Source organism: Oncorhynchus mykiss, chromosome 16 (genome assembly GCF_057628025.1).
Source record: "Oncorhynchus mykiss isolate SJ-2025 chromosome 16, ASM5762802v1, whole genome shotgun sequence".
Taxonomy (NCBI): domain Eukaryota; kingdom Metazoa; phylum Chordata; class Actinopteri; order Salmoniformes; family Salmonidae; genus Oncorhynchus; species Oncorhynchus mykiss.
This window is the reverse complement of record NC_143037.1, coordinates 53,994,118-54,014,432: the sequence shown is the minus strand read 5'-3', so window position 1 is coordinate 54,014,432 and position 20,315 is coordinate 53,994,118. Positions and strand designations below refer to the sequence as shown.

Sequence of the window (20,315 nt, the reverse complement as noted above, 5' to 3'; positions counted from 1 at the left end):
TCATTTAAATCCCTTTCCACTGTTTGAGCAGTTGATATCTACAACAGATTGAATAATTTCATTTTAACATTACGACATTCCATTTCATTTTCATTCCGTCAAACAAGTTGATGCAACCAACCTCATTATATACAGAGCATTCAGTATTCTTTCTTTGCAAAATATTTGCCAATCAAAATACTAATCATACTGCAACACTTTATAGTACTGTGTATAATTCAGTTGATGTAGCCATTCCCATTCGGGTTGATTTTTATTAAAGACAGAATAAATATATTGGTGGGCTGCTTGTGTGTATACTCCATTACTGTTAAGAATGTCCTGAGCCTATTGTGCCTGTCTGTCTGTGCAACCTGAATTACATCCTCAATCTTCTGGGCACAATGACAGTCATGCTTTCATATTTCACATTGCAGTTCCATACAGGTGTCCTTTCATGAACCTAAAGCTGCTGTACTCAGTAAAGTGCTGTCCTTATGTGGAACATACAGTACATGTTCAGTATTTACTGATGGAAAAGAGTGTGAATAGAGTAAACACAAATGCCTCAATCAAAGCTATCTGAAGCCAAGACAATAGTAGCTCACTGAGGATTTGAATTGCAACAACCACATGATTGGATAGGGGCCATGCTAGGGGCCAATCAAATAGTCCTTCTGTAAACCTGCATTTGCTTTAGTAAGTAGTGTGCTCTCCTTATGTATCCTTACATGTGCAGTATTCTCTCAAGAAAGACTAGTGGACAGAAAGGACAAAAAGGGTTATTTCCATCGGTCGCCATCCAAGCTGATTGAAGCGGAGTTGCTCACAGAGTTGCCCGCTGAATTTTTGAATGGCAACAACAATTCGATTGGCTGTGGTTATATCTGGGTGTCATGAGTCTATTTGTGGTTATGGCTGTATTGATGGGTGTCATGAGTCTATTTGTGGTTGTTATGGCTGTATCGATGGGTGTTATTTGTCTATTTGTGGTTGTTATGGCTGTATGTGTCGATGGGTGTTATGGCTCTACGTTTTATGGTTGCACCTATGGCTTATATGTCAAATCATGTCATGACTCATCAATCATGTTGACCCATCAGTCAATACTATTCAATCAAATTGGCAACAGGGAATTCAGGCAAAACACTATATTTGCAGCTGTTACAGAGAAAGGTTGAATAAATATCCAGTTCCATAAAGTGCATAAACATGAGCACATAGAAGACAGAACAACTACTGATGGCGATGGACAATATCCGCATGATTTATTTGACAAAGTGAGAACATGGCCATGAAACAGTCCATGAAATGAAAAGCAAGATACATGTATTGTGCTGAATAGTATGTTCTATTGTACGGTTTGTTCAATAGGAAAATGCCATGTGTATTTGTTCTTGAGAAAGGCACACAGTGACAGTTTGTTGTTCGGCGAGACACTGCTCACAGAGAGCAACAATGTCAAAACTTCTTCAGAAAGGTATAAGAAATAACATTCATGACTTGAGGCATTTTTATTGTAGGTCCAGACAGTGGCTTATGTAGAGAGACCCTCAAGCCAAACTTTAGCTCCAGGACTATCACTAAAGGACACTGGTTTAAAGGTGTGTGTGTGTTTGTGTGTGTCTGTGGTACACTTTCACTGCAGTTTTGAAACGGGGAGGTAAGACCTGATCTTGTCCAATAAGACGGGTTTAAAAAACATTTTTTTTATTGAATATCCGAAACATACAATATACTTGCAGTGAAGCTGCTCAAAAACTACACCATACCAGTCATCCAACAGACTCCCATTCAGAGCGACACACAGACGCATCCAGGGTCTATGCCCTGCTCAAGGACACGTTGACATCTCCCACCAGGCCAAAAAACATGAACCTGAACCCTCCAAGATCCCCCCACAGTTCCCCAATAGCTGTCCCTCAACCATTCTAGACCCATCCCACAGTCCCCCTCAAGAATAAAAATAAAAATAAAATGAATTCCATTCCCCACCCCCAAGAACTCACCAATGCACCAACAACCAAGAGAATGATCTACAGAGAAAAAAGGAAGACAGAAGAAAACAGAAAACAACAAAGCAAAAAAAAACATAAAAAAAATAAATAATAAGGACATCAAATTCATAACAGCAATGCCAACTCTATATGTTTGTGTGCATGTCTGGCAATATTACATGTATGTGTGAGTTCTTGTATGCGTTTATTTGAATGAGAGTGTGTGTATATTCATGTGTACAAAGGCATTAGCCTCAGGCAAACCGGCATTAGCTGTAAAAACACTGCCCCTCAGTGTCATTCAAACGTACTTTTTATTATGTTTTATTTGGAATTTATTTTTTACTTTTAACATCATTCTATCTCCCGCACAGCAACTCCACTCCCACTTGTCTCCAATTCCACATCCCAACCCTCAGCCCATCCCACCTATCTCTGCTGGCCACCTTCTTCAGATTTCTACGCAACACATACCTTTCAACTATGCTGTGATGTTTAACGTACAATTTCAATCAAATAGAATCCACAGATTGCGAGTTGAAGATAAATACTTTTACTAAGAGCATTAGTAATTGACTAACCCGGTCTCTCCAAATCTCCTAACAGTACTATTTCTAGGGTCAATTTTAGATCAATGCTATGCATTTTCCGTCATTCCTGAACCTGAGACCAGAAACAGGCTATCTGAGGGAAATACCAAAACAAATGGTCTATTGATTCTGATTCTTCAGAAAGGTATAACAAATAACATTCATGACTTGAGGCATTTTTATTGTAGGTCCAGACAGTGGCTTATGTAGAAAGACCCTCAAGCCAAACTTTAGCTCCAGGACTATCACTAAAGGGCACTGGGTTAAAGGTGTGTGTGTGTGTTTGTGTGTGTCTGTGGTACACTTTCACTGCAGCAGCACAGTAAGTAAAGTATGATCATTTCTCAGCAGTAAACTGAGATACACAGTTACATAACAAAAACATATTGCATTTAGAATTATAAATCAGTTTTCATAGATGTCCCACCTCTTTCTATGGTCCCATCCTTACCGCACTGGAAGTGAATTAAAGTGGTGCATATTGGCTGACTATATTTAGGATCTGACTGAGCACAAGCTAGTGGCACACCATGCATGGACATCAACAGAGCAGAGTTTGAAACAATATTAAGTGTATTACATAGCGCACGCAGGATTATCAAGTAGATTATCAAAAGTATAAATACATTAACCAAAATAAAATACAAAAATCATGGGCACAAAAATGTAGCTCAATCTGAAGTACACAGAAAGCAGTCAAACATGCATCCAATCTCCGTAGAAGCACGAGATATTGAAGAGTTCCTCATCCAATTTGAGGTCAAAGCTCAAACGTCATTCAGAGGAGAGAGGAGGGGGATAGGGGAGGAGAGGGATGGTGAGAGAGACCAATTTGCTAGCTACAGCTCAACAGTATACTTGAGAATTGCTTGGAAAGCACAGATGCGCTGACCTTGCTGAATGCAGGTGTCAGTGTTCTGACAAGAGGAACAGACAACTACTGGACCAGAAGCTAATGAGGTTCAGTATAGCAGTGCCCTCATGGGGGAGAAACAAAGTGATAATCATGATTTTATAAAAAAAATATATATGTCTCTTTCCGAATTAGCACTCCATTCCCAATATCATGTACCAAGTAGTATATTAAGATTACACTATATAGGGAATAGGGTGCCAGTTAAAGCCTTAGAGGGTGGAAAATGTGAAAACGAACTAAAGGATAGTGGTGGTAGATGGTCCTAAGCCTAAGGAAGGAGTCTGGATATTATATTAATTACACTGTCTATGTGAGAAGTCTTAGAATAGCTATTACATTTTTTTTATTTTTATAAAAGGAGAATAAGAAATGGACAGCCCTCCAGCCCCGTAAATATTTGATGCAATGTTAACTTCCCATTTTGTATCTTCAATTTAATCGCTTTTTTCTCCTTTCTCCTCCTCTTCTGAGTACAAGCAGTACTGGCTTTTGGCAGCCTGCATTCTAATGAGGAAGAGAGAGCGAGGTTGTGTAACGAGGCGGTATGCTTATATAAGACGGGGGTTGTTGACAGAATGTGCAGGACCTGGGCTCTGATAGGGAAAGGGAGGCATGTGGAAAAGGAGAGAGACAGTGAAAGAGAGAGGAAGAAGAGGGGTGCTGCCCTTGCTAATAAGAGCTATCTGGAGAAACGCAAGCCTTGTCGGGAAAAAAGGGGGGTGGGGTCGTAAGCAACAACTGTAGAGCATGGCACTTGCAACGCCAGGGTTGTGGGTTCGATTCCCATGGGGGACCAGTACAAATGAAAATGTTTCCACTCACTACTGTAAATCGTTAAGAGTGTCTGCTAAAGAGTGATAAGAGTGTCTGCTAAATGACAAACATTATAGAAAGAAAAAGTAAATGTCTGGGGGTCTTCTGATGTTAGAAAAGATTACGTACAGTACACCACCACCCAAATAAAGACATATCTGACCCTGAATATGATTCGTGAACTATTGGGTGTGTGTTTACCTCTGGCTGCTGCAAGAGATAACAGGCTCTCTCTTTAGGAGCTTTTCTTTTGGCATCCTATACTGTATTTGCGTTTGATTCTTGAAACATGACCTATTTAGGTGGAATGCTAAGCAAACACAACAGCATGGCTTCCCATCACACCACACGGTGCATTATAAAGTTGTTTTTCCTCATACATGTATTCCTAGACATAAATATCTTACTTACAGATAACTCAATCAACACGGTCGCACTGAAGCATCACTTCAACTTTAACATATACAAGGAAAAGATTGTCTATCAAAAATATAGTCATGTGTAGTAAGACTTTCAGTGATAGAGTACTTAATCTAGACTGCATGTTTGAATTATACAGTTGTTTATATGTAATAATATTTCAATTAGCCTACAGTCATATGTCCCGGACCTTTCAGTTATAAAGTAACTCATCTATACTAAATATTCTACAGTCATTCATATGCATCAAGCCATCGTGTAACAATATATATCTATACAGAAGTTGATGAGTACTGAATTGAGCCGTCTTTCATAAGTAGCAAAGTGTTGAGTTCTATACAGTAGTTGATGAGAACATTGTTGAGCTGTCTTTCTTAGCAAACAGCATTGTTCTGTACGGTAGTAGTTTATGTGTACAGTACTGCATTGAGTTGCCGTGTGTTCAGGTGTATTTCACTTTCACACAGAAGGTCTCCTCCGTGGTCTCCTCCTGGTTGTTGATGTAGATGAGGATCTCCTGAGCACCAGGACTTTGGCTGGGAGCGAACCGCAGCCCGATGCGGTAGGTCTCCCCTCCCCCAATCTACAGGGAAAGAACAGGGTTGTGTTCATTAGGTACCAAATTGAAGAAAAAAAGGACAAAAACAGGGACGGATTACCTGAACTCGTTCAATAAGAAACTAAAATGTTTGGTTTTCTGTTGCACAATGTTTTGTTAAGTTTAGCTACAGTGTGACAATTATATTGGGCAGACAGACCAGTTCCCTACTTCCTCCTGCTGCCACCTCCCTCCTCCATTTTTGGGGTAATGCTGTAGTCAATTGGTTGTACTCTTGGATTGAGCAGAACTTCCTGTACAATTCTGATGACTCCATGAAGGACATAACTCTACCATTACAATTTACAATATAATTTAAGAACAAAATACACTTTTCAAACATCTTTTCCATAAATACAGGTATTTTATCTATTATATTTTATTTATGAAATATTTTTTGCTCATATGATTTGAAAAACTAATCATCAGGAGTAGGCAGCACCATAAGTAAGTGAGTAAACGGAGATATGACTAAGGAGTTAATCAGGGCAATTTTTCCATAAATAGACAGGTATTTACCTCTCCAGGGTTGCAGGATCTTGTCTATTTTTACAAGTTTTCTATTGAAATTAATCTCGAGGGCTTATTTATATATTTTGTGATATGAGTCATTGGCATACATGGACACCTTTGTTTTTAAACCTTGGATTTCTAATCCTCTAATGTTGTTATTGGATCTGATTTTAATAGCTAGCATTTCAATGGCCATAATGAATAGATATGGTGACAGCAGACACCCTTGTTTAACTGCTCTTGACAATTCAAAACTCTGAGAAGTAGCCATTATTTACTATATTACACCTGGGGTTGCTATACATTATTTTGTACCCATTTTATTAGAGAATCACAGAAATTGAAAAAATCGAGGCATTTACAAATAAAATCCAGTCTTACTTTATCAAATGCCTTTTCAAAATCCACTTTAAATACCATGCCTGGCTTCTTATATGTTTCATGATCTTCTATTATTTCTAGTAGTTGTCGTATATTATCTCCAATGTATCGTCCATGTAAAAAAAAAACTGTCTGATCAGGATGAACAATACCTGGTAAAAACCCTTTAAATTCTGAGTGCTATGCATTTAGCTAGTATTTGACGTGTAAGGGGCCTCCAGTTTTTTTTTTTTAGATAGAATGGGTCTTTATATTTGCCATCTGGGTCTTGTTTTAATAATAGAGATATCAGACCTTCCTGCTGAGTACCTGACAGACTACAATTTCTATAGAAGTGGTTAAAACAATCTAACAACGCAGCTTTTAGTAGATCAAAAAAGCCTTGATATGCCTCTACCGGTATGTCATCAACCCCTGGGTTTTTTTTTTACAGACAAAGGATTTAATAGCCTCAAAAAGTTTGCACTGATCTTTCTGTAAATTTGTTAATTTTCCATTTTTTATATTATTTGGAAAGAATTCCTTACCGTAATCTTCATTCAGTGGGAGAGGATGAGACGAAAAAGAGAATATCTGCCTAAAATATTTAGGTTCCTATTTTAAAATACAATTCAGAGAATCATAGAGGACTCCGTCTTCAGTAACGAGTTTCTGCAAATTATTATTTTTTTCTCCATATTCCATCCAGTTTGCTTTATTTTTGTAATAAATTACTTTAGATCGTTCTTCAATAAAATCCTCAAGTTCTTTTGGTTTTCTTCCAACTTACAGTGCCTTGCGAAAGTATTCGGCCCCTTTGAACTTTGCGACCTTTTGCCACATTTCAGGCTTCAAACATAAAGATATAAAACTGTATTTTTTTGTGAAGAATCAACAACAAGTGGGACACAATCATGAAGTGGAACGACATTTATTGGATATTTCAAACTTTTTTAACAAATCAAAAACTGAAAATTGGGCGTGCAAAATTATTCAGCCCCCTTAAGTTAATACTTTGTAGCGCCACCTTTTGCTGCGATTACAGCTGTAAGTCGCTTGGGGTATGTCTCTATCAGTTTTGCACATCGAGAGACTGAAATGTTTTCCCATTCCTCCTTGCAAAACAGCTCGAGCTCAGTGAGGTTGGATGGAGAGCATTTGTGAACAGCAGTTTTCAGTTCTTTCCACAGATTCTCGATTGGATTCAGGTCTGGACTTTGACTTGGCCATTCTAACACCTGGATATGTTTATTTTTGAACCATTCCATTGTAGATTTTGCTTTATGTTTTGGATCATTGTCTTGTTGGAAGACAAATCTCCGTCGCAGTCTCAGGTCTTTTGCAGACTCCATCAGGTTTTCTTCCAGAATGGTCCTGTATTTGGCTCCATCCATCTTCCCATCAATTTTAACCTGTCTACGATATTGGTTCCCAGCTGGGAACCTACTCTCCACGTTCAGCTGAAACGGCGGCGCATGGAACGCAAAAATATTCTTAAAAATATTTAACCTCCACACATTAACAAGTCCAATAGCTCAAATGAAAGATAAACACCTTGTTCATCTAGCCAGCAAGTCAGATTTCTAAAATGTTTTACAGCGAAAACATAGCACATATATATGTAAAACCACCACCAGACACAGCTCATTTGAATAGCCAAAACATGCAATCAACAAACGCAGGATTAAAAAATAAATCGCTCACTAACCTTTTGAAAATCTTCATCAGATGACAGTAATATGACATGTTACACAGTACATATTTTTTTTTTCTCAATAATATGCCATTTATATCCATAAATGTCCATTTACAGTGAGTTCACGTTCAGAAATTACTCAAAAATGCCCGCAGGAAATCTATGTAGCGTGGCAAGATAACGTAAATAGACATCATAAACTTTGACTAAATATACATGTTCTACATATAGTTAGAAAGATACACTGCTTCTTTATGCAACCGCTTTGTTAGATTTATTTTTAACGTTACAGAAATCGCACACTATTCAATATGCTGAGACGGCGCTCAGTTCCAAGCTACATTTCTACGTAATGTTGGAGTCAACAGAAACACAGATTTAAGCATAAATATTCCCTTACCTTCGATGGTCTTCGTTCAGAATGTTCTGGAAGGCTTCATACTTACCCAATACATCGTTTGGTTTCAAGTCTTGCGTCTTTGTATTAGCTACTGCTAATAACATCAGCTGAAATGCACCCAAAACGTCCTCTGGTCCGGAAAAGTTGCGCATCAAAACTTCAAAATTACATATTATATGTCGACTAAACAGGTCAAACTAAGTGCAGAAGCAAGCTTTATGATGTTTTAGACACGCAAAACAAACTTCAATTCAATCGGCCATCGTCTGCCCTTCTCTTGAGTGCTGGAACAAAGGAATGGCTGGGACCAATTCGCGCCCCTACGCACAGCCTATTTTCTCGCGGGATTTGAACGATTCAAAGCTCTACTGAAAGAGGACATCTAGCGGAAGAGATAGAAAGTCTCCCCAGAATCATAACTGGTTGGGAAGGGTGGGGGCCATGACGTCAAAGTTGCTCCAACTTTCATGGCCACAAAAACTAGTTTGGAAGAATGCCTGCCCTGTGAGTTCTGCTATACTTACAGACATAATTCCAACGGTTTTAGAATCTTTAGAGTGTTTTCTATCCAAAAATAATTTATTTGCATATATTAGCAATTTTTGACAGATTTTCTTTTCAGTTTACTAGGGGTACCCAATCTCTCCAAAGGGGGCATATGTCTGCCATATCCTTAACAGGTTTTAACCATCTTCCCTGTCCCTGCTGAAGAAAAGCAGGCCCAAACCATGATGCTGCCACCACCATGTTTGACAGTGGGGATGGTGTGTTCAGCTGTGTTGCTTTTACGCCAAACATAACGTTTTGCATTGTTGCCAAAAAGTTCAATTTTGGTTTCATCTGACCAGAGCACCTTCTTCCACATGTTTGGTGTGTCTCCCAGGTGGCTTGTGGCAAACTTTAAACAACACTTTTTATGGATATCTTTAAGAAATGGCTTTCTTCTTGCCACTCTTCCATAAAGGCCAGATTTGTGCAATATACGACTGATTGTTGTCCTATGGACAGAGTCTCCCACCTCAGCTGTAGATCTCTGCAGTTCATCCAGAGTGATCATGGGCCTCTTGGCTGCATCTCTGATCAGTCTTCTCCTTGTATGAGCTGAAAGTTTAGAGGGACGGCCAGGTCTTGGTAGATTTGCAGTGGTCTGATACTCCTTCCATTTCAATATTATCGCTTGCACAGTGCTCCTTGGGATGTTTAAAGCTTGGGAAATCTTTTTGTATCCAAATCCGACTTTAAACTTCTTCACAACAGTATCTCGGACCTTCCTGGTGTGTTCCTTGTTCTTCATGATGCTCTCTGCGCTTTTAACGGACCTCTGAGACTATCACAGTGCAGGTGCATTTATACGGAGACTTGATTACACACAGGTGGATTGTATTTATCATCATTAGTCATTTAGGTCAACATTGGATCATTCAGAGATCCTCACTGAACTTCTGGAGAGAGTTTGCTGCACTGAAAGTAAAGGGGCTGAATAATTTTGCACGCCCAATTTTTCAGTTTTTGATTTGTTAAAAAAGTTTGAAATATCCAATAAATGTCGTTCCACTTCATGATTGTGTCCCACTTGTTGTTGATTCTTCACAAAAAAATACAGTTTGATATCTTTATGTTTGAAGCCTGAAATGTGGCAAAAGGTCGCAAAGTTCAAGGGGGCCGAATACTTTCGCAAGGCACTGTATTTTGTATCTCTGTAGTATCGTTTTTATTGCTAACTACCTGTACTATTAGTTCACGGATTTCCCTTGTTAGTCTTGTCTCTTTAGCCAGAAACTGCTTTTTTATTATTTTTATTATTGATGAATATTGAATTGAATGACCTCTGAAGATACATTTAGGTATCCCAAACAATAAGGGGATTTGCTGCACCTATATTATCCTGGAAAAATTGAGTTATAAATTATTTTGTCTTATTTTTAACTAAGTTGACCTCCAGTAAACTTTGATTAAACTTCCAATATCTCCGTCCTCGTGGAAATAGTTATGTGAATGCAAATTAGATGATGAGCCGATCGCATTCTGACTCCTATTAAAACTTTTTTAACCTTTGATGCAAGAGAGAAAGAGACAAGAAAGTAGTCAAGATGACTAGCTTGATTAAGTCTCCTCCACGTATATCTCACTAGGTTGGGTTTTTTTAGTCTCCAAATATCCACTATTTATAATGTGTCCATAATAATTGTGATTTCCTTAAGGGCACGGTGATGCTAGTTTGTAGAGTTAAGATACTTAACACTGTGTTATAGTCTTCTACCATAATGACTGTTTGCCTGTAAGTTCAATAAATTGGTATAAATGTTTTCAAAGAAGTATGGATCATCCTGATTTGGACCATATAGATTAATGAGCCAAATCTCTTTTTTGTCCACTTGCATATTCAAAAGGATCCACCTTCCTTGTGAATCATTCCTGACTATTTGCACATTCAGATCGAAATTGTTGTTAATTAATATCATCACACCTTTTGAGTTACTTTGTCCATGACAGAAAATGATTCCACCACCCCATTCCTTTTTCCACACAACTTCATCTAAGGATGTATTGAGTGAGTTTCCTGTAAACAGTATATGCTATATTCCTTTTCTTTTAGCCACGTAAAGACGGATCTTTTTTTACAATCTGCTAAACCGTTACAATTATAACTGGCTATACTTATTTCACCCCTTACCATAACTAGATACTATTCTCAGTCTAAATTGACCATAATTAGTGTTTGTGAAGTTACTGCCATCAGAGGTAATATGACAGTCAAAATTTGAGCTTTTGCTTGGACATCACACATTATAGTCTTACTCTTATACAGACATTGTCTGTTATTTAGAATTCAAGAAATAGGTTATAGGTTATAGGTTATAGGTGGATAGGTAGAATAGGTAGAATAGGTAGAAATAGGTTATTGCAATATTTGTTTTATTCCCTTGCCTGTTTGCCTGTGAGCCAATGCCACAGATGTTAGAAAATTGAGACAAGATATTATGTGTGTAGTAAATCTGAGTAGGTTGATGTGTACGATATTGGATGTGATTTGGTGAGAGTGTGTACAATGTCTGTATAAGAGTAAGACTATAATGTGTGATGTCCAAGCAAATAATAACTCTGCCAATTTGCATGGTTGAGTGTCTATGTGTATAACATTTAGTGCGTATAAACTTAATATTCATGATGATAATTGTAATCCATATTGTATCACCGTCATAGTTGCGTCATAATTATCTTTAACGTCATCGAAAAACACATCCCAGCATTTCCATAGCAAGTGACGTTTCACATGATCATGAAAGAGACCTTGCATTACTCTAGAGACGGCTTCACTACAGTACAAATGTATTCCGTACAATATGTTATTATTCCCCAATACTGATATCTTCCCTTTTCTTGTTGTAAACATGTATAAACTTGGAAGACAAATACATTATAAAGATAGACAAACAAGACACATTCAATTACTGAACCCGACCCTGGACATATCTCTTCTTTTATACTGTGTCTTCAGAAAGTATTCACACCCCTTAACTATTTCCAAATGTTGTTTTCTTACAGCCTGAATCTAAAATGGATTAAATTGAGACTTTGTATCACTGGCCTACACACAATACCCAATAATGTCAAAGTAAAATTGGAAAGCTGAAATGTCTTGTCAAGTATTCAACCCCTTTGTTATGGCGAGCCTAAATAAGTTCAGGATTAAAAATGTGCTTAACAAGTCACATAATAAGTTGCATGGACTCTGTATGCAATAATAGTGTTTAACATTGTTTTTCAATGACTAGCTAATTTCTGTACCCCACACATACAGATAATTGTAAGGCCCCTCAGTCAAGCAGTGAATTTTAAACATAGTCTCAGTCTCAACCACAGAAACCAGGGAGGTTTTCCAATGCATCACATAGAAGGGCATCTTTAAAAAAAAAGGCAGACATTGAAGCTACTTCGAGTATGGTGAAGTTATTAATTACACGTTGGATGGTGTATGAAAACACCCAGTCACCACAAAGATACAGGCATCCTTCCTAACTAGTTTCCAGAGAGGAAGTAAAATGATCAGGGATTTCACCATGAGGTCAATAGTGACTTTAAAACCGTTATAGTTTAATGGTTGTGATAGGAGAACACTGAGGATGGATCAACAACATTGTAGTTACTCCACAAAACTAACTTAACTGACAGGGTGAAAAGAAAGAAGCCTGTACAGGATAAAAAATATTCCAAAACATGCACCAAAATATGCAATAAGGCACTAAAGTAAAACTGCTAGAAATGTGGGAAACAAATTATATTTTTGTCCTGAATACAAAGCATTATGTTTGGGGCAAATCCAACACAATATATTTTCAAGCATGGTGGTGGCTGCATCATGTTATGGTTATGCTTGTCATCGGCAAGGACTAGGAAATTTCTGAAAAGCATGTTTTCACTTTGTCATTATGGGTTATGGTGTGTAGATGGGTGAAGTTCTTATTTAATTTTTTTTTTTTTTTGAATTCAGGCTGTTACACAACAAAATGTCCAATAAGTCAAGGGGTATGAAAACTTTCTGAATGCACTGCAACCCTTATATTCTAAATGACATTTAAAAGAAGCATGTGTGATGCGTTTTTTGAACATTGCTTTTTAGGTGTATTTCACTAGAGTACATTGTTTATAATCTTCTGCCTATATTTACGCCACTTGACTGTGATTACAACACATAACGTCTAGGGATGTGTGGCGATACGACAACAATAGATTTGTGTAAAACCTCAAATCAACAAAACGGTTTGCCACTATAATTGGCTCATTAGAGAAAAGTCAACCAGAATTAGAGTCATTTTGTAAAAAAGGGAAATTGTTTTCTACAACACCTGGTGTTCCCACCATAAATTGAAAGCTCGTGAAACTACATGCTCTTGCATTGTTGTTTTCTTCCTCCAAATTAACTACAGCCAGTGTGTTGTGTTGTGCTTTGATTATTAGCGGAATTCATATGGTTATCGTTTGTTTGCGGCTCGCCACTCTGTTCATAAGGTCTTATTTGGACATTTTAGGAAAAACTAATTTCCAATGGTTGCATTCCACGTAATGGCCAGCTAAAATATATGGTTCAATGTGTGAGATTTATCCGGTAAATTTCTGGAAAACTATAATATCGATCCTTGCTCTGCTTTTTTTGCTTCCCAAATGTTTTTATTATGGCAGCGTAGTTAGTTTTTGGCATAGGGAAAATTACTCTATTCAAAGTTAAGATATAAACCCCATAAATTGTTTAGAGAGCATTGAGCCTGAAGCTATGTTGACTAAATGGAAAACACAGTTGGTTATTTTCCTTGCCCCTCTCTCTCCCTCTGTCTCTCTCTATTTGGTTAAGCATCATATCTGTATGCAAGTCGTAGACACATAAACAGAGGAGTTCATTTTCCATTTACACCGCTGCTTGCTCTAGGAGACCGTCTTGCAAATGACAGCGAACGAAAGCCAATGATGTTGAGACGACTTGTTTATGTCGAGATGCTTATGAAGTCAATGAATCTCCTATGAGACACTGGGGCTAATGACGGAACATGGAAAAAAATAAACAGCTATATTGGACGTGCTATTCATATTACGTAAACGTTATCGCAGGTGCAGCGAAATGCTTGTGTTTCTCTCTCCAACAGTACAGTAATACCTAGCAATAACAAAATAACAATACACATAATCCATAAAAATAAAGAAATTAAGAAATATCAGGACGAGTAACATCAGAGACCAGAATATATATATATATATATATATATATATATATATATATATATAAATATATACACTGAACAAAAATATAAATGCAACATGTAAAGTGTTGGTCCCATGTTTGATGAGAAGAAATAAAACATCCCAGAAATGTTTCATACGCACAAAAATGTATTTCTCTACAATTTTGTGCATGAATTTCTTTACATCCCAGTTTGTGAGCATTTCTCGTTTGCACGTAATGGCCATATTCCATCCACCTGACAGGTGTTGAATATCAAAAAGCTGATTGAACGGCAAGATCAGTACACAGGTGCACCTTGTGCTGGGGACAATAAAAGGCCACTAAAATGTGCAGTTGTCATACAACACAATGCCACAGATGTCTCAAGCTTTGAGGGAGCGTGCAATTGGCAAGCTGAATGCAGGAATGTCCACCAGCGCTGTTGCCAGAGAATTGAATGTTCATTTCTCTACCATTAGCTGCCTCAATGCCATTTTAGAGAATTTGGCAACCGGCCTCACAACCGCAGACCAGGTGTAACCACATCAGCCCAGGACCTCTACATCTTTTTTCTTTACCTGCGGGATCGACAGACCAGCCACCTGGACAGCTGCTGAAACTGAGGAGTATTTCTGTCTGTAATAAAGCCCTTTGTGGGGAAAACCTCATTCTGATTGGCTGCGCTTGGCTACCCATCGGTCAATTAAAAAGAAATCTATGGATTTCACATGACTGGGCAGGGTCGCAGCCATGGGTGGGCCCGGGAGGACAAAGGTCCACCCACTTGGGAGCCAGGCCCACCCATGGCTGCGACCCTGCCCAGTCGTGAAATCCATAGATTTTTTTTTAATTGACCGATTGCCTTATATGAACTGTAACTAAGTAAAATCATTGAAATTGTTACATGTTGCGTTTATATATTTTTTCAGTATATATATCATGTACACTGAGTAAACAAAACATTAAGAACACCTGCTCTTTCCATGACATAGACTGACCAGGTGAAAGCTAGGATCCCTTATTGATGTCACGTTAAATCCACTCCAATCATTCTAGGGGAGAAAACTGGTAAAAAAAAATAGACAATTTAGACATGGATTGTGTATGTATGCCATTCAAAGGGTGAATGGGCAAGACAAAAGATTTAAGTGCCTTTAATTGGGGCATGGTAGTCCTGTAGGTGCCAGGCACATCGGTTTCAGTGTGTCAAGAACTGCAACGCTGCTGGATTTTTTATGCTCAACAGTTTCTCGTGTGTATCAAGAATGTTCCACCACCCCAAGGACAAGCAGCCAACTTGACAACTGTGGGAAGCATTGTAGTCACATGGGACAGCCTCCCAGTGGAACACTTTCAACACCTTGTCGAGTCCATGCCCCAATGAATTGAGACTATTCTGATAAAAAGCAGTCCAACTCAATATTAGGAAGGTGTTCCTCATGTTTTGTAAATTCAGTGCATATAAATATAATAGTCTGTTTTGTATGTAAATATTATTAAAGTGACTCTGTACATAGGGCAGCAGTCTCTAAGGTGCAGGGTAGAGTACTGGGTGGTAGCTGGCTAGAATGGTGCCTGTTTAACAGTCTGATAACGTGGAGGAAAGAGCTGTGTCACTCTCTCGATCCCGGTTTTGATGCACCTGTAATGCCTTCTCGATGGTAGTGGGGCGAACAGGCCGTGGCTCTGATGGCGGAGGTCCTTGATGAACTTCTTGGCCTTCCTGAACTTCTTGTCTTTCCTGTGACACCGGTTGCTGTAGATGTCCTGGAGGGAAGGCAGTGTTCCCCAGTGATGCATTGACCGCACCACCCTCTGGAGAGCCCTGCGGTTCCGGACGGTGCAATTGTGTACCAGGCGGTGATACAGCCCGACAGGAGGTGCCTTAATGGTCCATCTGTCCAAGTTCATGAGTTGGAGATGGCCATGCAGTCATTGGTGAACAGGGAGTACAGGAGGGGGCTGAGTACGCACCCTTCAGTGGCCCCCGTGTTGAGGATCAGTGGCGGAGGTGTTGTTGCCTACCTTCACCACTTGGGGTCGGCACGTCAGGAAGTCCAGGACCCAGTTGCACAGGGAGGGGTTCAGACCCAGGGCCCTGAGCTTAGTGATGAGCTTGCAGGGTGAGCTGTAGTTGATGAACAGCATTCTTACATACTGTACATATTTCTCTTTTCCAGGTGGGATAGGGCAGTGTAAAGAACAATGGGGATTGCGTCGTCCGTGGATCTGTTGGGGCGAATTGTAGCACTTCATAATGACAGAAGTGAGTGCTAAGAGGCGATAATCATTTAGTTCAGTTACTTTCGCTTTCTTGGGTACAGGAACAATAGTGGACATCTTGAAGAAAGTGGGGACAACAGATTGGGATATGGAGAGATGAAATATGTCCGTAAACACATAAACTAACGACTTGTTAGTGTCACTGGTCTGTTCCAGAGCCAATAACTACAGAGAGGCAGAAGTTCTTTCCAGTGTCAGTAATGAATACGGTCCAGGTACAATACAACACCCGATTCATGTTTGAAAATAGAAAAGGATGGTCTCCCCCCCCTCTCCATCCCATTCTCTCTCACTCTCTTTTCCTCTCTCTCCCTGTTGCTCTCCCTCCCTCCGTTCCTCATTAAATGTCAGTTTGAACAGAGACATGACCAGAGGGCAGTGTTGTGCTTTGTAGTGGTGCTCACCTCAAAACTGTCCTCTTTAAACTGGAGCAGGTCAGGGTGGTCTGACCGTAGCAAGAGGACACGGCTGGTGGGGTAGGGGTTGGTGTAAGTGATCTTCCGTGTGCTCCCCCGACCCCCTCCCACAGGTGCACACATTTCAAAAGCCTGCCAGAAGAGAGATATCAGTTAAGATCAGTTAAGCCTCCTCAGAATTGTATCCTTAACCATTAAGGGGGAATAAAAAACAGACCTTAGATCAAGTCTGTGGGAGAAACTAAATGATAGAAACACACAACACTCCTAGTAGAAACAAGCCCTGAGAAACAGGTCTAGGATCAGTTTAGTTTTGATCAGATCCTAAACTCAACCATTAGGGGGAAAAAAACGGGGGTAAAATGACTTTAGATCTGTCTGTAAAGAAGAAAAAAAATGAAATACGAGACAAGAGACAAATCCAAATGGTGCAAAATAATTAATATCAGTGTAGAATGCAACAGAAAGACACATGACATTTGAAGCAAATAGCTGGTATGGATGAAACAGAGTCTTATTCATTAGGCACCGAACTGAACAAAATGGACTGAAACAGGGATGGACTACTACCTGAACATAACCAATAAGAAACGCTCGTTTTCCTTTTCCGTTGCTAAACCTTTTTTCTACGCGTGCACTAATGAATATGAAACCTTATCTGTTCATCTTTCGCCCCTGAGAGATAAAGGAGACGGGGCACACTATCAGATTGTGAATCTAAAATCACTTAGGTGATTATATCAATGTTTAGAAGAAGGTGCCCAGATTGACAATACAGAGAGATAAAACACTGTCAGAACCATTGAGGATCAAAGTCACATAACATTATGTGCATATAAATTCGTACAATCTCACAGACGCACCAAAAACATATGATACTGTTATTGTGAGCTCCACAAAGATTTCACATAAACAGTCTCTTCATTCATAATTTAGCAGAGGATCATAACAGTGGAGAGAAACCAAATAATGTTATTTTGGGTGTGTTTCTTGTCATCGTGACATCATAAGGGGAATAAGGGTTCCACTGCATTGCACACGTCTTTGTGAGACTGCACTGCGCCATTCAATCGTTCAGACAGTTTCACTACCCATCTAGGAGATACTGTATGCTAAGGTTATTACAGCCAAACTACAGGAGACACCTTTAAAGAGCATGGCACAAATTCCAAATGGCACCGTATTCCCTATATAGTGCACTACTTTCGGCCAGGTGTGCACTACTTTTGGCCAGGACCCATGGTGCTCTGGTTAAAAGTAGTGCACTATGTAGTAGAATATAGGGTTGCCATTTGGGACGCAGTCCATGTCTTCACCCAGACATCTCCGTTGCCAGGAATCCCTCTCGCTCCCTCTTCCTCTCTCTCCCTCCCTCTCTTTATCTCGCTCTCCTTAAACTGCAGGTGTCCTCTATTGAGCATTTTTTGGGGACACATTATCCTGCTTTGAGCCGCAGTGCAAGCGTCTGAGTGAGTGTGTGTGTGTAATAGGTCCATATGTCGGTGTGTGTGAGTGTGAATAAGTGTCTATGTGAGAAAGACAGAATGAAAGACTGTGTATGGGAGAAAGAGCCAAAGACAAAGAGAGCAAGAGAGAGAGAGAAAAATATAGAGAGATGGATAGATACTGAGAGAGAGTGAGAGACAGGCAGAGAGAGAGCGAGAGAGAGAGAGAGAGGCAGAGAAAGACAGAGCTTCAGTGGGTGGTTTCACCTTGGAGACGATGGGCAGGCGACAGGTGAGGCTGAGGAGCCAGCAGGCCACCAGCGTGTGTTGCTCCACGTCCACCACGGTGAGGTAGCAGAAGCGGCTGCCCGCCCGCAACGGACACACACACAGCTGCAGGTCCTGTACCACACCCGGGAGGAGGACAAACACCTCCGCTGGGTCCACCTGGGAGGGAGAGAGAAGGAGGGAAAAGGGGGGGGGGGGTGAGATGGGGAGAGAGAGGAACATTGCTCCCATTCAACCCGCTCAAAACACAGAACCTGCTCGATGGGTTCAACAGCCTTTGTAGGACTCTCTCTCATGTAACAATACATACTACAGTCAGATTACCTGCTAAGAGCAACAAAATAATCCATTGAAATATAGTCTTTGAAATATAGACTAGAGCCAGCCTCTAAATCAGTTATTCATTAAATATTTATCTTTGGTGAAAACATATAAAACATACATATCGTTCTCTACAGTGAGCATGACTGTATTCCATTCTGACAACAGCCCATAGGGTTCTAGTCAAAAGTAGGGCACTATGGAGTGAATAGGGTGCAATTTTGGACACACAGCCTAACTTTTATCAACCAGGGTGGCAGAGAGACACAGGACAGCCAGTTGTACCTTGAGCTCCTGTGGGTGCGAGGTGTAACACCGGACCTTCCGGGTGGCTTGGGTGCCCCGTATCAGCAGTGATTGACAGGTCCGCTGGCCAGTCACACAGCTGATATCCACCCGTTGCAGGAAGTGCACATATACTTGCCAGACTTGGGCGGGCACCGCCAGCCACTTATCACTATGGAGACATCAGACGAGAAAACAATTAGGTCTCAGAGCGAATCAACTTATAATGAGAGAAGGAGGGGCGGAACTAATGAGGAGGTGATTTATCTCTGTGGCGATAAGAGACATCAACATTTTATTCATTTTTGAGCACCTCGTCTGATAGCGGGGGTTACATCCCAAATGGCACCCTATTCCCTATAAAGTGCACTACTTTTAACCAGAGCTCTATGGGCCTTGGTCGAAAAGTGGTGAACTATATAAGGAACGGGGTGTGATTTGTGACGCAGCCCCGGGCTAGGAGATATCATAGGAATCATTTTCATTGCGTCGAGTTCCAGTTGACTCTAATAATGGTGATTCTAGAATGAGCTGTGGCTATGGAGGTCAAAGGATGCCCCTTAAGCCTAATCATCCCTCCCCTGAGATTACAGGCCGGGGAGAAGACAGAAGTCAGCCTGTTCGGAGATTGATGAGGAAAATGGATTCTGCCATGTGAAGCAATCAGCCCGGTGAATCCGACATACTGATTAAATCAATGAGATTAAGGCCACGCATGAGCAATCTAATCAGAGGATCATCGCCGGAACCAATGGCCATCAGTTTCATCCACACTGGGAAGGGTAGGATGGGGTGTGTGTGTGTGTGTGTGTTAGTAGCGAACCGTTTATTAGGGCATTAGGGGCGGCGACGCGATTGGTCCAAAAATGTATAAAACAAATAGTACAATAGTATTATTTGTACAATTTATATGGATCCAATTCTTTTGTGCACAATTTATATGGATTATGCTTAAAATGCTCATAAAAGTGTGGTAAATGTGTGGTAAATGTGTGTACATTTTACTGTTTCAAAAATATATTGTTCAAAATAAGCTGTTCAGTACTACTCTGCCAGCAGCAGCCTGGTGCCCAGTGCTCGGATTGCATTGCCAGCTTTTACATTGCTTGTTATGTGGCTGGGGGGGGGGGGGGGGGGGGTTTCAAGTCAATGCACAATGTAAACGGACAACAGTCGAAGGATACAGGGATGCACAAGCTAGAACTTTCTCACAGACCTGGTAGGACAAAAAAAGCCCAGCTCTATGGCTGTCAGCAACACTGCTGTTCATCAGATGCTT

At 40.1% G+C, this 20,315-nt stretch overlaps 1 protein-coding gene across 2 annotated transcripts in view; it reads right to left on the bottom strand.

The window, feature by feature from the left end:
- Window positions 1-1,672: 1,672 nt before the first annotated feature.
- Window positions 1,673-20,315, bottom strand: part of nphp4 (nephronophthisis 4) — a 193,594-nt gene continuing 174,951 nt past the window's right edge. For both annotated transcript variants that reach the window (XM_036947178.2, XM_036947179.2), the window contains exons 26-29: window positions 19,037-19,208; window positions 18,410-18,589; window positions 16,686-16,829; window positions 1,673-5,298 (exon numbers count right to left, since the gene is read on the bottom strand). In XM_036947178.2, coding sequence (XP_036803073.1) covers window positions 5,158-5,298; window positions 16,686-16,829; window positions 18,410-18,589; window positions 19,037-19,208 — 637 coding nt within the window. In that variant the 3' untranslated portion in view covers window positions 1,673-5,157. The remainder of the gene's footprint in view (window positions 5,299-16,685; window positions 16,830-18,409; window positions 18,590-19,036; window positions 19,209-20,315) is intronic.